We start from the raw sequence: 12,567 nt of genomic DNA, 5'->3' as shown, positions 1-12,567 counted from the left end.
CAACTTTTATGTTATGTTCCTGTACCCCTAGACTGGGGCGTAACATAAAGTGGGGGCTTGTCCGCTCTTTTCTTTTGCCATTCTTTTTGCTCATTGTGTTTTGTAGGTTGTCTACAGTTTTTGGTTGGCAATTTTCTTGTAGTGTTGGGGCTGAAATAGCCACAATGACTTTTGACGTGGATGATTTTGCACTGCAACCCACCATAGATAAGTTGGATCGATTTGTTGTTGGTGGCAAATTTGTTTAATGTTAGTGTGCCTTTGAATGCAAAAAAGGCAGAAATTAAGCAGTGTCTGACAGCACAGCTGTTGGGAAAGGGGGTAATTGCAAAGTCGAAACCTCGGCCGGTTGAGGCGACTGGAGGTTTGGTGGTGTATGTGGGAGCAGAAGCTGCTCCAACCATCCCACAAGCTGCCAGTGGACGGATGACGCCAGGGGCGGAGGCTCCAGTCGGACAATTATCAGGATTGGTTACGGAGGATCTTAGGCTCGCCCTTCGCCTGAAAGAGGTGGAGCTTGAGGCTAAAGCCAAAGAAGTTGAGCTTATGCATCTCCGCATAAGGGCTATGGAGCTGGATCCTTCCCGACAACGCAATGTTACCTCTACCTCTAGTGAGCAAAATTGTGAGTAAACCTTCTGATTCATTCTCCTCTGACCAATTTGATGCAAGCAAGCAAGCAAATTGCTTTAGTGCCACCTTTCAGAGAAAGTGAGGTTGACTCTTACTTTATGGACTGATTCTTATATAGCGCTTTTCTACTCTCCCGGAGTACTCAAAGCGCTCTATACAACTGCCTCATTCACACCCACTCATACAAGCACTTCTAAACTCAAGTGCAACGTAAACTACATTCATACACATTCATACTCCGATGAATGCATCGGAGGGCAACTCGGGGTTAGTATCTTGCCCAAGGATATTTGGCATGCAGACTGGGGAAGCCAAGGATCGAACCACCAACCTTCCGATCAGTAGCTGATCTGTTCTACCACCTGAGCCACAGCCACCCCACAATGCCTTTGAACGCATCGCAACCACTTTGAAATGGCCCAAGGATGTGTGGAGTTTGTTGCTGCAGTGTAAATTGGTGGGGAAAGCACAGGAAGTGTGTGCGAGCTTATCCATTGATGACAGTCTGGATTATGAAATTGTGAAATCCACTATTTTAAGGGCTTATGAGCTAGTCCCTGAGGCACATCGCCAGAAGTTTCGGTCATGTGAAAAATCTGCCAACCAAACACATGTAGAGTTTGCCAGGGAGAAGACTCTTGTTTGATAAGGTTAGCTGCAAGTAAAGTGAAGGCCTTGCTCAGCTAAGAGAATTGGCTCTGTTGGAAGAATTCAAAACGTGTCTTCCAGAGAATGTTGTTGTGTATCTCAATGAGCAAAAGGTGGATTCATTGTCTAAAGCTGCTGTTCTCGCAGATGAGTTTGTGTTGACCCATCGCGCTACGTTTTCAGCTGTGTGCCGTGAATGTGCTCCGTTGTCAAAACCTGCGAGGAGTTTGAGGGTTTCTCCTAAGTGTCAAACACGCCCTGATCAGGTTCCCATGACTGTCCGAGAATGCTTTTATTGCCATGATACTGGCCATCTCATTGCTAATTGTCCGTCACTTCATCGCAAAGAGCAAATTCACAAATTCACAAATTCACAAATTCACAAATTTAAAAAGCCAAAAAGTGTTGGTTTCGTTCGGTCAGTCTCTACTCCTAACCCCGTCAGGGATGAACCAGGAAATGATGGTCTTGACAGCAGTTACCGACCTTTCATTTCAAAAGGGTTCGCCTCACTGACTGGAAAAGAGGAGGATCGAGTGCCGATTGCAATTCTGTGTGACACTGGGGATGCCCAGTCTCTCATTTTGGAAAGCGCGTTGCCTTTTTCAAGTAACTCGAGTTTTCCTACTGTCACCTCTAGTTTCGGGCCCGGTAACAGTTGGGGTGCGCGCTCGCTTGCCCGTGCAGGGGGTTACTATGATTCTTGGGAATGATCTAGCCAACGGGAAAGCTTTTCCAATCCCTGAAGTAATTGAAAACCCCGTAGATTTTTTTTGTTTCTGAACCTGCTGCTGACAGTCTGCCCTCTGTTTTTCCTGCCTGTGTTGTCACGCGCGCCCACAAGCGCAAATACAGTGATGTTGACTTGTCTGACTCTTTTCTATGTTCTGAAGCTGTTCCTGAGAAAGCTGAATTGCCTATGGAAAAAGCCAAACAGGCTAGGACCGCCACTGACTCTCCTACCCGTTCCTCGATCCTCTCTCCAGGCAAAGTTCTGTGGGCCCTATACTGTTGAAGAGAAACTGAGTGACACAGATTATGTTATAGGTACCCCAGACTGTAGGAGAAAATGTCGTGTGTGTCATGTTAATCTGATGAAGCCTTATTTTGTTCGTGATGGAGGTGTAAACTCCTCTTCATCCCCCGCTGCGCTGTCTGCCGTGCCGGTAGTTGTGCCAGCATCCCCGTCTCAGTATAACCCAGAAAGTGATGGCTTAGTTTTCGTTTGTGCTGAGGGTTGCTCCCGACTCAGAAACTCTAAAATATTGGAGAATTTAAAATCCCACCTAAAACATTTAGATGAGGCTGCCCAGAACGATGTGTGCTCTCTGATCAATACTTACCCATCCCTGTTTGCTGACACGCCGTCTCGCACTACTGTCCTCGAACATGATATATAGATGTAGGTGACCACCCTCCGATCAAACAACATGCTTATCGTGTGAACCCTACCAAACGTGCACTTTTCAACAAGAAGTTGTTGGAAAATGGTCCAGCTGTCTCTAGTTCGAGTGCCTGGAGTTCCCCATGCCTTCTTGTGCCGAAGGAAGACAAAACCCCACGTTTTTGTACTGATTTTCGAAAAGTGAACAGTGTGACCAAACCCGACTCCTATCCTCTTCCCCGCATGGAGGATTGTGTTGACAGGGTTGGCTCCACAAAGTTTGTCACCAAGCTGGATCTATTAAAGGGTTATGGGCAAGTTCCCCTCACTCCACGTGCATCTGAAATTTCCACTTTTGTTACCCCTGATCACTTTCTCCAATACACCGTCATGCCTTTTGGCCTTCGAAATGCCCCTGCCACATTCCAACGCCTTATGCACATTGTCTTAGGTGGTGTCAAAAACTGTGAAGTGTACTTAGACGACATTATAGCCTATTCGGAGACCTGGTCAGAACACCTTGGAACACTCACTGAAATTTTTGAAAGGTTAAAAGATGCATCCCTTACCCTAAATCTTGCCAAATGTGACTTTGGTAAGGCCACTGTGGTTTATCTTTGGAAGCAGGTGGGTCAGGGTCAGGTGCGCCCCCTTCTGGCCAAAATCCAGGCTATCCTGGAGCTGCCTTGTTGTTTTCTGTATTGTTTCCTCCTGTTTATTCAGTTAGGAAGATAGGCGTAGCATTTGTCTTTTGTTTGTTCTTTTCATCACGTAGGGTTTAGGTAGCACCTCCTTGACTGATTAAGCTGGTTTTGTTTGTTATTTTGGCCTTTGTTCACCCCGGAGTCACGCTTCAGTTTAGTCAATAAACCACTGTTCACGAAGCAATTGGTTTTCCCTCTGTGTATGGTTTTGGGGACCAGGGCGGGGTCAATCCTTTTCAACTCTTATGTTATGTTCTTGTACCCCTAGACTGGGGCGTAACAGGGGGCAATTATTTGTTCACACATGGCCGGGTAGGCTTGGATAGCTTTTTCTCCCCCTCGCTAATAATTGAAATCATCATTTAAGAACTTTAAATCATCATACAAAAACATGCTTTTTGTATTTGCATTATCTTCGTCTAATACTAAAATTAATTTGATGGTCTGAAACATGTAAGTGTGTCATATGAAGAAAACTAAGAAAGATGGGGCGAATACTTTTACACAACAGTGTTATACACAGCATGTTTATTGTATCAGAAAGAGAGATACAATCATAAGGTGATAATTCTGACAAAGTCACAGTGCTTACAGAGGCTGCTTGTGCAGAAAATTCAAAAGACTTTATGCAGGAAACCATCTGAACCTTTTTGAAGCAATGCCTGAAAGTCAGTGCACTTTAAACTGGGATGCAATTGCTTGGTGTCATAGTCATGATTATTAATTGGGGTAAATGTTGAGTCGGCAGATAAGATCTCATAAATAAAACATTGACTCCCAAAAATATATATGGTATAAAACTGGTTGTAGTCCAGTTTCAAGGTGTGGTTGCTTTCCCACAACAATCCGTGACATGCATGTAAACAACCTCACGTCAAACTAGTTTGACATGTTTCTGGTTTGTTTTTTTTTCCTCAAACAGCCATGTTGTTTGGGTGTGTTTACACTGTGACAAAGTCTTCCTGTTCAGTTGTTAATAAGGACAACTAAAAAGCTCGGTGTGTACCCTCACCTGGTGCAGGCGGGGTGTGCAGGTACACCTCCTCACTGTACTCTCCGTAGCCCGCCTTGTTGCAGCCTCTCACCCGCAGCACGTACACACTGTCCATTTCCAACCTGTCAATCACAGCGCTGCTTCCACTCACTTCGTCCAATCGCTGCCAGCCCCAGCGTGCAGCAGCCAGTCCTCCTCTGATCCCACCTCTGGACGCTCCTCCTGGTACTACACCACGACGGCGATACTCTACAGAAAAGTGCCAGGATGGTGCAGACCCCGGCGTCAGAGGGCAAGGAAGGAATCAACAAAGGCTTTCAGGAGGGACAGTGAGGAAGACTCACAGTTTTGAAGGATGTATGAAAAAGAAAAATTAATGAATAAAAGATAAGACTGTTTTTAATCTATATTTCTATTGTAATAAAAAAAACATAAACAGCACATTAGTGACAACCCTTCTTATTTCCAGATACTGTGCTGTATGTGGGGCTTTCCTTATTTCCTTTCACATATTTACATTTGAACCTAGCCAGGGTGTTCCCTGCCTCCTCTCTGATGGATATTTACTTTTACAATAAAGGATGCAACAATAAACTGAACTTTCAAATAATGAGTTAAGGGTATGCACAAATAGTCCCAGTAAATAAATTGGGCAGCAAGTCATAAGAATGTAGGCTCAAAGGTGCAAGGGAGCTAAAACAGCTTGTTACAGAAAAAAAAAAACAAATATGGTACTGGAAACTTTGACAATACACACATTTTGTGCTATTCTTTGGATTTACTGACAACACTGCTTATGCTGTTTCTTTATTTGGCAAGATGATCAGCTGAAAAACAAGTCAATTATAAAACATGAATCCTATATTGGAACCAATGAAGTTATGATTCCTATACATTCTAAGCCTGCTTCCTCTACCCTGAAGCCAAACAACACAGAGAAGAATGCACGAAGAGAAGTCTCTGAAGATTTCCCCTCAAAAAAAAAGAAAGAAAGAGCTAATCTAAGATCTATTCTATCAAATCAGAGAGTGATATACTCAACGTAAACAAAAGGGAAACCTGTTATGAGTCTGGCAAGAAGCCTGCACAAAACAGGGCTGATCTGTTTCTTTCAACAGTTCCTGCATGAATGCCATGAGCCCAGCATGCTCCAACAAGCCACGTCTCTCCGCCAATTGAGCAGCCAGTGCCTCGCTTCGTTTCTGCCGTGCCCCCTCCAGAGCCTGGGTGAGCGAAGCGGGACGCTCGGCGAGAGCAGCCGTCAAATCCCTGATGCTCTGAGCCAGCTACTTTCTGGCCGACACGCTGTTTACCTGGTGAGGAAAAAGCACAAAGACAAGTTTGGAGAACTAACACCAGGCTTCTGCTGGTACATTCTTAAAACGGTCCAAAAAACTTTGAGAAAAGACACATTTTTGGAGTTATATAGGTTTGTAATTATATGATTAGGGATGATTAGGTATGTGATTCCTGTGCTTCGCATGGCAATCACACTTTCTATATAATGCAGTGCAATATAACTACACTCAGTTTACCACTTATTTAACAACATATACAATTAATACTTATAAACCCTCAGCAAAGCATGTCTTGTTAAAAAGTGTAAGAAAAGACTTCATGTCTGCTGCCTCCTCTCTGATGGATATTTACTTTTACAATAACAGATGCAACAATAAACTGAACTTTCAAATAATGAGTTAAGGTTATGCACAAATAGTCCCAGTAAATGTAATAAAATAGGCAGCCAGTCATAAGAATGTAGGCCCAAAGGTGCAAGGGAGCTAAAACAGCTTGTTACAGAAAGAAAATAACAAAGGGGCTTAGTATTATATAAATAAGACTCATGCAAAGCAACTCCAAGAATAAAAATATGGTACTGGAAACTTTGACAATACACACATTTTGTGCTATTCTTTGGATTTACTGACAACACTGCTTATGCTGTTTCTTTATTTGGCAAGATGATCAGCTGAAAAACAAGTCCATTATAAAACATGAATCCTATATTGGAACCAATGAAGTTATGATTCCTATACATTCTAAGCCTGCTTCCTCTACCCTGAAGCCAAACAAAGCAGAGAAGAATGCACGAAGAGAAGTCTCTGAAGATTTCCCCTCAAAAAAAGAAAGAAAGAGCTAATCTAAGATCTATTCTATCAAATCAGAGAGTGATATACTCAACGTAAACAAAAGGGAAACCTGTTATGAGTCTGGCAAGAAGCCTGCACAAAACAGGGCTGATCTGTTTCTTTCAACAGTTCCTGCATGAATGCCATGAGCCCAGCGTGTTCCAACAAGCCACGTCTCTCCGCCAATTGAGCAGCCGGTGCCTCGCCTCGTTTCTGCCGTGCCCCCTCCAGAGCCTGAGTGAGCGAAGCGTGACGCTCGGCGAGAGCAGCCGTCAAATCCCTGATGCTCTAAGCCAGCTACTTTCTGGCCGACACGCTGTTTACCTGGTGAGGAAAAAGCACAAAGACAAGTTTGGAGAACTAACACCAGGCTTCTGCTGGTACATTCTTAAAAAGGGTCCAAATAACATTATAAAACACTTTGACAAAAGACACATTTTTGGAGTTATGCATGAAACATGCAGCAGTTGTACATAGTATCCAATCCTAAACAGCCAAGCTGAACAAATACTTGCAGTGGCTGCTGACTGATTTTAATCCCATGTTCAGGGAGATTTTGTGGGCCAGAAGTATTAATCACCTCAGTCTGTGTGATGGAACTCTCCAGCTGGGTAATCTGAGCCAAAACTGTGTCCTGGTTGGACAGAATGTAGTTCATCTCCTTTGTAATCTTCTCCTGTCAAATTAGCACCAAATAAGTGACACAGAAACAACAAATGCACACGGATTATCAGTTTCACACAGCCACACATCTGCATTATCTTGCACACTATGCTTGTCTAACAGTTAAAACTGCAGTACTGTAGCTTTTTAAACAGCACTGCATCATTTTTATCTTTACCTTCATTATATTTGGTGTTTGTATTTCAAATGTTAGTGAAGTGCAAAACTATTTTAGAGATCTAGACTAAGTCTAAGTGGTGGAACAATTCCTCCTTGATAGCTCAGAATCTCATCTCTGCAGACTTGTGTGAAAGACTTGGAGCAGAGTCGCTACTCCTCCAAATCAAAAGGAGCTAGTCGAGGTTGTTTATCTGACCTTGTCAGATGGCACCTGGGTGAGGTGTTCCAGACAAGTGAAGGAAGATGGAAGGATAGATAGGAACGGGAATCAAGAACCGGTTCTCTAGTCCAATTCCTTGGAATTGTTAGTGTGCCTACCAATCGATCCTGTTTATCGGTTGCATTTGCACTTGTGCTACAATCAGCTGATTTCAGTTTGTTTGTCAGAGGAAGCAGAGAAGCAATCTTTGACTACTATAATATATTATTTTAAACTGTGAAATGTGTGAAATGGAGGGTTTCACACTATTCACATATATGCTCGCTCATATGCTGGCTTCACTACTACATGTTTGCTTTGTGTGTATTCCTGCCTCTAGTAAACCTTTCACTGTGCAGGACAGAGATAGATGTCAGATTGTGAGTCAAACCTTCAGCGCTTGGTACGCCTGGGCCACTGGAAGGATTTTATGTCCGGTGTGAATGCGGCGCAGTTTGCAGAGGGGGCAGAGCAGCCGCTGACATGACCGACAATAGAACTGCAGCTTCTCCTGGTCGTGTTCTGGACAAGTCAGCACCTGAGCGAGACAGGCAAAACAGATGAGAACAGTTTAATCTGAGGCACATTTTTACTGAGTGGAAGAAAACAGAGGAATGTAGCACACAAGTGTGAGGATGCCTGGGTAATTTATTGCTTTGCCTTTTGCTAAGCAGCCAAGAGCCAGCGGAGGGCTCTGAAAAACAAAAGTAAAGTAAATGTAAAGGGGTCTCTGTATTTTCTTCTTTGTGATGTTATAATCTAAGTGGGTCAGAAATCCATATTTTGCACATGGAAAGAAACCATAACTGTTCCATCTATGCAGTCTTACAGTAATGTACAATTACTATCCTTTATGCAACTTGAACTGTGCTTCGCATGGCAATCACACTTTCTATATAATGCAGTGCAATATAACTACACTCAGTTTACCACTTATTTAACAACATATACAATTAATACTTATAAACCCTCAGCAAAGCATGTCTTGTTAAAAAGTGTAAGAAAAGACTTCATGTCTGCTGCCTCCTCTCTGATGGATATTTACTTTTACAATAACAGATGCAACAATAAACTGAACTTTCAAATAATGAGTTAAGGGTCTGCACAAATAATCCCAGTAAATGTTATAAAATAGGCAGCCAGTCATAAGAATGTAGGCCCAAATGTGCAAGAGAGCTAAAACAGCTTGTTACAGAAAGAAAATAACAAAGGGGCTTAGTATTATATAAATAAGACTCATGCAAAGCAACTCCAAGAATAAAAATATGGTACTGGAAATTTTGACAATACACACATTTTGTGCTATTCTTTGGATTTACTGACAACACTGCTTATGCTGTTTCTTTATTTGGCAAGATGATCAGCTGAAAAACAAGTCCATTATAAAACATGAATCCTATATTGGAACCAATGAAGTTATGATTCCTATACATTCTAAGCCTGCTTCCTCTACCCTGAAGCCAAACAAAGCAGAGAAGAATGCACGAAGAGAAGTCTCTGAAGATTTCCCCTCAAAAAAAAAGAAAGAAAGAGCTAATCTAAGATCTATTCTATCAAATCAGAGAGTGATATACTCAACGTAAACAAAAGGGAAACCTGTTATGAGTCTGGCAAGAAGCCTGCACAAAACAGGGCTGATCTGTTTCTTTCAACAGTTCCTCCATGAATGCCATGAGCCCAGCATGCTCCAACAAGCCACGTCTCTCCGCCAATTGAGCAGCCAGTGCCTCGCCTCGTTTCTGCCGTGCCCCCTCCAGAGCCTGGGTGAGCGAAGCGGGACGCTCGGCGAGAGCGGCCGTCAAATCCCTGATGCATGACCGCATGCATGACATGTAAAGGTCATGCATCAGGGATTCAACGGCTGATTCGACTTTTACATGACCATTATTTATTTAATTTACTTTAATTGTCTCACGCAAAGAGTCCTCTTAAAGACACAGCACCCCAAACTTTACATTTCATATTTTATTGTCTTTTGTTTTGCAGCAATTCCAGATTCAAAAGCAGTCCTGAGATCATAACGTAAGAAACATTTTGTAAAACATGCTGCAAGTTTTTAGAATTCTCCAAATCCTCAAATGCAAACATTCAAAGTATCAGCACACGAGTGTCGTGTTTGTTAAAGAATATGTTGAAGGAAAAATGAAGGAAGGAGGAGTGGTTGGAAATGAAAGGAGTATTCTAGAGGGAGGGGGGAGGGATACTGGGTGTGGTGATGTATAAAGCATCTTTGCCACCCATTGGTTCATCACAACAGCTCTACCAAGATCAACAGTAGCGTCCAGTTGTCTTAAACCTCAGCACTGGTGAGTAGAAAATCCTCCAAGTGCTTTTTTTGTTTGTTATCTGCTTTTATTTACTCTGAAAACTTTTCCAGGTTTGTTTGTTTGTTTGTTTGTTTGTTTGTTTGTTTGTTTGTTTGTTTGTTTGAATCCAGCAATGCTCATTACAGTTAGTTTTATATCCATGCACATTAAGCATTAGCAGAAAAGTATTGATGAACTGCAAAGTTTGTCACATCCATGTGAACTTTAATGCTTAAACTTCTCTTCTTGCTTAGGAAACTTGATGCTGCAAAAGACTGAGCTCACTTTGGCTGAATCCCACTAACTTGTTTGGAAACTCATTTTTACGGAGGCATTAAAGGTTTCTTTGGATAGCAGCGATTCTCACCTTTAACTGCAACCTAATTGAGGAATATTGCGGTACAGGTTTTGTGCTCTCTTTCCTTGTAACTCCCTTCGGTTTCCAAACTCTCTGATGCCAAAGTTTCCTCAGCTTAGCGCACCCTAGAGAGGGAAAAGCATTGTATGACTCACAACATAACCACTAGCAAATCTCTTGGGTTTATACAGTCAAGTGGAAAGAACGCATAATTTAGATATACTATGTTAGAAGAACAGACATCTGATGTTGCTTTGGGGACTTTAATTAAGCTGCAACCTGCTTCCTTATCTCCTTCTGCTGTTGCCATAACAATGTCCTGTGTCACTTGGCAGAGACGCTACATTAGAGACCGCTGAAAAGGGAAATAAGAGTGGTGGGGCCCAGGTGGAAATCTTGAGTTTATTTTTATCAAGCTCCACTGAGAACCCAGAGAAACCTTGGCAAAGACAAACAGTAATATCAGCCACTGTTTTCTGCTATGACCTCCATTATGCACTTGCACATGCATATGTTTTACTGCATGTATACATGTATAATTCCAGAATTTAAATATATTAGCAATTTAATTTGTAGAAGTGGTTCAAAAGTAACTGAAAGGAGCTTCACTGCATCATTATTTTAGGCAAACCTAAAATGGACCTCACAGGGTTAAACGACTCAATCTTTTTCACTCTGGTTTTACCAAACAGGCCCTGCCTATTCCCCTTTTCTTCCCCTCGTTTACTTCTAAATAATTCCTCGTGTTCCAAATATCAACGATGTCCTTTGTTAACATCCCAAATTTGACCACAATACCACGTGATTCAGCCTAATCTGCACCAGATAATGAGTCATAGCAGAATTATGTGTAAACGTTATTCTTTAATCAGTTCGGATTTCCTGCATAAACAAATACCACTGCAGTCTCAGACGTAACATTTTGTTTTCCTTCTGTCTCCCTAAACTAGCCCTAATCATGTCTCAACTGCAGCAAGCTATGGCCATGCTCATCGCAGCCTTTCATAAATACTCTGGCAAGGAGGGAGACAAACTCACCCTAAGCAAGGGAGAGCTGAAGGATCTTCTTCAAAATGAGCTTGGAGACGTATTTGGCGTGAGTGGTCTCTATCCCTCTATCTCACACCCAGTAGGTTGCCTGAAAACACTGGCATACTGATGCAGAACTTTTACTTTGAGAGAGTGGAAAATACACAGATTTTCCACTGTGGTTTGCGCAACTATTTGAGCAGAAGTAGGCTGAGCAGTTCTTTGTTTTATGATCACTTAGTGTCTAAATTCAAGCTAACACTTTTCTCCACTGCAGAAAACCGCTGACAAGGCAGCAATAGACAAGATCTTCAAGGATCTGGACGCAGACGCGGACGGCACTGTGGATTTTCAAGAGTATGTCACGCTGGTCGCCTGCCTCACTATGTTGTGCAACGAGTTCTTCACCAAAAAATAAGGATCCGAGCGCCACCTTGGGGCCAGCTGAGAGAGCTGCCATTCGGTGACAGGAAGTGTCCCTTGACAGCTGTTTTGAAGAAGATATAAACACAAATATATGACAGTGAAGTCAAACTTATACTGAAATCCAAAATGAAATAAATCTTTTTTTTTTCTCTCTGAAAGACTAGTTTGCATTTTGTGCATTCTTACATTAACTGGGAGAACTATTTGTTGCAGTACTGAGCAATTGCAGAATCTTTGGAAGGCTTATGATAACAAGAATGTTTCCCTCAAAAAACAAAATGTTTCTATCAGCAGAGTTCAAGCTTTGCAGCTGAAGTATCTTCTAAGTTTCCTGAAGTGTCTTCAGGAAAGGAGCACTGCAAGTTCTGACAGGAAGGATGTCACCAACACTGACAGAGATGCAGAACTGAAAATATCTACTAGAGCAGGCTTTTTGAAGTTGCACTGAAGAAACTTTTGAAAGAAGCAAGAACACAAGCCTGATCTCACTAATAAAAACTGAACTTCTTAAGCAAAACATCCTTATATCATACATCCTTAAATTTAACACACTCTGGGTTTCCATTTGGAACCTATTTCCACACAATGAATTAAGATATGTGTAATATTCGGAAATGACACAGGGAAAAAGTACTGAATGCATGAAGAAACACAAGAAACATTTAATGATGGGCAAAACTAGCGAGCTCTCTCAGGCCCTTTGCAACTTTATTGTTGCAAAACATACTGATTTCATTGGTTAAAGAAGAATTTCTAAACTACTGAAGGTTTCAGTGTTGGGGCCATAATCCGAAAGTGGAAAGAACATAATTTCAGCATAAACCGGCCACGACCAGGTACTCCCCGCAAGATTTCAAGCAGAGGAGTGAAAAGAATTATCTGAAGAGTTGAAAGAAAACAATAAGTAATTCACT

The 12,567-nt window shown here is 42.1% G+C and overlaps 2 protein-coding genes across 3 annotated transcripts; one reads left to right on the top strand and one right to left on the bottom strand.

The window, feature by feature from the left end:
- Nucleotides 1-6,774: 6,774 nt before the first annotated feature.
- Nucleotides 6,775-9,349, bottom strand: LOC135932568 (tripartite motif-containing protein 46-like). Its single transcript, XM_065470050.1, has 4 exons — nucleotides 9,227-9,349; nucleotides 7,926-8,072; nucleotides 7,073-7,168; nucleotides 6,775-6,816 (listed from the first exon to the last, which is right to left on the bottom strand). The coding sequence occupies exons 1-4, from the start codon at nucleotides 9,347-9,349 to the stop codon at nucleotides 6,790-6,792; spliced, it is 393 nt and encodes a 130-aa protein (XP_065326122.1). The 3' UTR covers nucleotides 6,775-6,789.
- A 382-nt stretch (nucleotides 9,350-9,731) lies between these two features.
- Nucleotides 9,732-11,811, top strand: LOC135932917 (ictacalcin-like). 2 transcript variants are annotated; one of them, XM_065470665.1, is made up of 4 exons: nucleotides 9,786-9,840; nucleotides 10,095-10,239; nucleotides 11,149-11,294; nucleotides 11,505-11,811. In XM_065470665.1, exons 3-4 carry the CDS (start codon nucleotides 11,157-11,159, stop codon nucleotides 11,643-11,645), a joined length of 279 nt encoding a protein of 92 aa, XP_065326737.1. In that variant the 5' UTR covers nucleotides 9,786-9,840; nucleotides 10,095-10,239; nucleotides 11,149-11,156; the 3' UTR covers nucleotides 11,646-11,811. The 2 variants fall into 2 exon arrangements, with proteins under 2 accessions (XP_065326736.1, XP_065326737.1); XM_065470664.1 differs by lacking the exon at nucleotides 10,095-10,239 and having other exon boundaries at nucleotides 9,732-9,840.
- The last annotated feature ends 756 nt before the right edge of the window (nucleotides 11,812-12,567 follow it).

The sequence above is a fragment of the Pelmatolapia mariae genome, linkage group LG22 (assembly GCF_036321145.2).
Source record: "Pelmatolapia mariae isolate MD_Pm_ZW linkage group LG22, Pm_UMD_F_2, whole genome shotgun sequence".
NCBI classification, from domain to species: domain Eukaryota; kingdom Metazoa; phylum Chordata; class Actinopteri; order Cichliformes; family Cichlidae; genus Pelmatolapia; species Pelmatolapia mariae.
The sequence above is the reverse complement of the archived record's forward strand: the minus strand, read 5'-3'. Positions and strand labels throughout refer to the sequence as shown.